General features: G+C 43.9%; 1 protein-coding gene across 1 annotated transcript; it reads left to right on the top strand.

Moving 5' to 3' along the window:
• Nucleotides 1-340: 340 nt before the first annotated feature.
• Nucleotides 341-1,702, top strand: LOC106632960 (macrophage mannose receptor 1; the record flags this gene model as incomplete). The annotated part of the gene is made up of 2 exons (XM_042218015.1): nucleotides 341-1,214; nucleotides 1,319-1,702. Coding segments are annotated over exons 1-2 (454 nt in total), but the record flags the coding sequence as incomplete, so codon positions are not given.
• Nucleotides 1,703-1,709: the final 7 nt, after the last annotated feature.

Genomic DNA, 1,709 nt, shown 5'->3' with positions numbered 1-1,709 from the left:
TAGCAGGCTGCAAAGGCTTGGTGTGTATTCCACACTAGAATGCACACCTACATCCTGGGAGCATGGGAAGAGGTCGTACCTTGTTTTATTGTTTTACGGTAGGATTAACGTAGCTACGTCTGTTCTAGTCTAAGTGCTTTTTGTTTAGATGAACTGTTGGATTTTCCAGACCAGCAGGTTAAGGGAAGTCGTTTATGGGGTCACACTCTGACCCCACACACACACACAGTATTCTTTGTTCACATGTATACCTATGTAAGATGTTATATGTTAATGACCCTATGCATATTCATGTAACCACAATAAAAGGAGTGCTATGGGGAACCTGGCTGAGAGTCTGACGGAGGTCAAGTGGTGGAACGACACTTGGCTCCAGGCAGGTCTCCCTCATGCATGAGTAACACGAAGAACTTTGGTGCCTTGTGTCTTGCTTTTTGCTGTGTAGCAAGTTGTCCTTAACGTTCCAGCGAATAGGTTTATGCTACAAACCTATCAGCAAGAAATGGTGCAGAAAGGCAGCACAAACTGCTGTGTAATACATCTTGATAAATATAGACAAAAAGCAGAACTAGGTAGAGAGCTTGATGCGCTTAAAGAACTCATGTGTAGGTCACGTGGGTGACCTACACATGAGGGCATGTGCTAAGCACTTGCCCCAGTTCGGGTGTAGAACCATAAAAGGAGAGATGAATTGATATGTAAGACCAAAAAAGGAAAATAAGAATGTTAAAGGAAGGAGGAGTTTTGATCAAAACTGTGTATGAAGGGTACACAGAGTACTAAATAACAGGAGAAGTAGGCGCTGATGAGGAACTTTGAAAGAGTATAAATATAATGTGTTTATTTAAATGCAGATAGACTTCCCTTCGGATCTGCAGAAGGCTTTTGCGCTGTGCACATTCCCCATGCACATAGTGAATAAAGAAGTTGTTGAACTGAAAGTCTGTCTCAAGTCGTGTGTTATTCTACCAGGTCACAATCCAACAATCGGGGGGCGACAACTGGTTCGCAACAGAAGGCACTGAGTCTCTGGATCACTGTTGCTCCATGTCACACACCTTTGCATACACCAGACCCCTTTGCTCATGACGGGAAATCTCTGCTACAGCCTCGTCCAACAGTAACTGCAAACTACACAAGGATAATGTTGCCCTGTTTAAATTTTGCTGTGGTCCTCTGTGTCCTTCAAGTCCTCTGCATCACCGCTGATATAGGTATGTAACACAGAAACATTTTTGTTGGTTAATACACTTGTGGCTTCATTAGAAAAACATCCCATGGGAATGTGTTGCTGAATTTTCTTTTTGCTCTGTTCCAGACACGAGTAGCTTCCTTATTTTCAATGAAGATCACAACAAGTGCGTAAAGGTGGAGAATGCCACCTTTATAACAGTGGATGCTTGTAATCCTCATGCCAAAGATCAACAGTTCCGATGGGTCTCTGAGTCTTGTCTCCTCAGTTTGTCCCTCAAGCTGTGTTTGGGTACTACAGCGATAAAAGACTGGGTAAAGGTGCAGCTCGTGGAATGTGATGAGAGCAATGACCTCCAGCATTGGCAGTGTAAGAACGATACCCTCTTTGGCCTAAAAGACCAGGACCTGCACTTAAACTGGGGCAACTACGATGAGGAAAGTGTCATGATCTACAAAGGTTCTGGGATCTGGAGTCGCTGGAGGATATATGGCACTCAGGGGGACCTCTGTTCAAA

This window comes from Haplochromis burtoni, unplaced genomic scaffold (genome assembly GCF_018398535.1).
Source record: "Haplochromis burtoni strain Fernald_Lab_line unplaced genomic scaffold, NCSU_Asbu1 Contig_4997, whole genome shotgun sequence".
NCBI lineage: Eukaryota > Metazoa > Chordata > Actinopteri > Cichliformes > Cichlidae > Haplochromis > Haplochromis burtoni.
This window is presented reverse-complemented; position numbering and strand designations above follow the sequence as displayed.